The sequence below is a fragment of the Mycetomoellerius zeteki genome, unplaced genomic scaffold (genome assembly GCF_001594055.1).
Source record: "Mycetomoellerius zeteki isolate Tzet28-1 unplaced genomic scaffold, Tzet1.0 scaffold579, whole genome shotgun sequence".
NCBI lineage: Eukaryota > Metazoa > Arthropoda > Insecta > Hymenoptera > Formicidae > Mycetomoellerius > Mycetomoellerius zeteki.
The window spans coordinates 87648-88830 of record NW_017257587.1 but is presented as its reverse complement, the minus strand read 5'-3'; the positions used below and the strand labels follow the sequence as shown (position 1 = coordinate 88830).

At 28.8% G+C, this 1183-nt stretch overlaps 1 protein-coding gene across 1 annotated transcript; it reads right to left on the bottom strand.

The window, feature by feature from the left end:
- Window positions 1-47: 47 nt before the first annotated feature.
- Window positions 48-751, bottom strand: LOC108728046 (uncharacterized; the record flags this gene model as incomplete). The annotated part of the gene is made up of 2 exons (XM_018456395.1): window positions 491-751; window positions 48-331 (listed from the first exon to the last, which is right to left on the bottom strand). Coding segments are annotated over exons 1-2 (430 nt in total), but the record flags the coding sequence as incomplete, so codon positions are not given.
- Window positions 752-1183: the final 432 nt, after the last annotated feature.

The window sequence follows — 1183 nt, the reverse complement described above, 5'->3', positions numbered from 1 at the left end:
GTATTTTATACTGTACCTTTTATCTGTCATTATTAGCTGTTACTAACGTATTCCGTTACTTTCTTTTCTCTGCAACTCTACTAAAATTTCAAGCAATCTGTTTTCTTCTCTTTGTAAATCAGTATATTCCTGAATAGCAGCTATTTTTTGGCTTTCTATGTTGTTGCTTTCCTTAATAGCAGTTGTAAGTCGAGTTATCACTTCTATTTGTTTCTTACTCTCAATCAGCTCTTTCCTCAATTCATATAACTGTTTCGATCTTCGTGCTTTTTGTGTTGTATTTTCATTCTGTTCATTATTTCTGCTTTGAGTAGAAGACTGTGAACAAGAACTATAACAAAGTAGAACATATTCAATAAAATTTGTATGGAAAGAATTATGCCTAAATCATCTTGGCGATTTATTAAATAAAATTTTATGTAAAACCAAACAGCAAAAAGTGTTTTAATTGATATCAGAAAACCTGCGTAAATATTCATTTTCATCGCACCTTGAGGATGCCGGAATGGATGGAATTTCAGGAATAGGAGTTTGATTGAGTGCAATCAGTGTGGATGAAAGTGAAGTTTCTTCTGTTGCAGGTATTAATGTATTTTGTTGTTCCTCTTCTCTTTCTCTTACTTCTGTTGTATGCATAGTGCAAACACTACTTTCTCTATAATTATTTTCAGACAAGTTTGTAGACGATAAAGAAGATATAGTATTGCCTATATTGATAGTTGCTTGGTGAGTCCAATTGAAAGTTTGTGGTATTTCTGTCAATTAAGAAACATAAAAATAAAATTACAAAAAGTAAAATAACTTAAACTGACTTTGGAAACATGACCCAAGTGCTTCTGAATATCATTTTTTGTTTTTTATCAAATATTAAATAAGAATAAAATATTTGGAAGTACTCGGGTAGTGTTTCTGAAAATAACATTGCAACCTTATTCTTTAAAATATATAAAAATATAAACAAAATTAGGCAGAATACATAATATTATAACACATTGTATGTCAATAAGCAAATTAATGTAAACAGATTTACACCAGGGTTACCACAAATTTTTTATCCCAAAATTCTCTGACTTTTCCTTGATTTCCAGACAGAATTTTATCTGACTTTTAATAACATTTTGAATTTTATTTATATTTTTGAAATTCGCATGTGTATAAGTATAAAATAGATATACTATACATG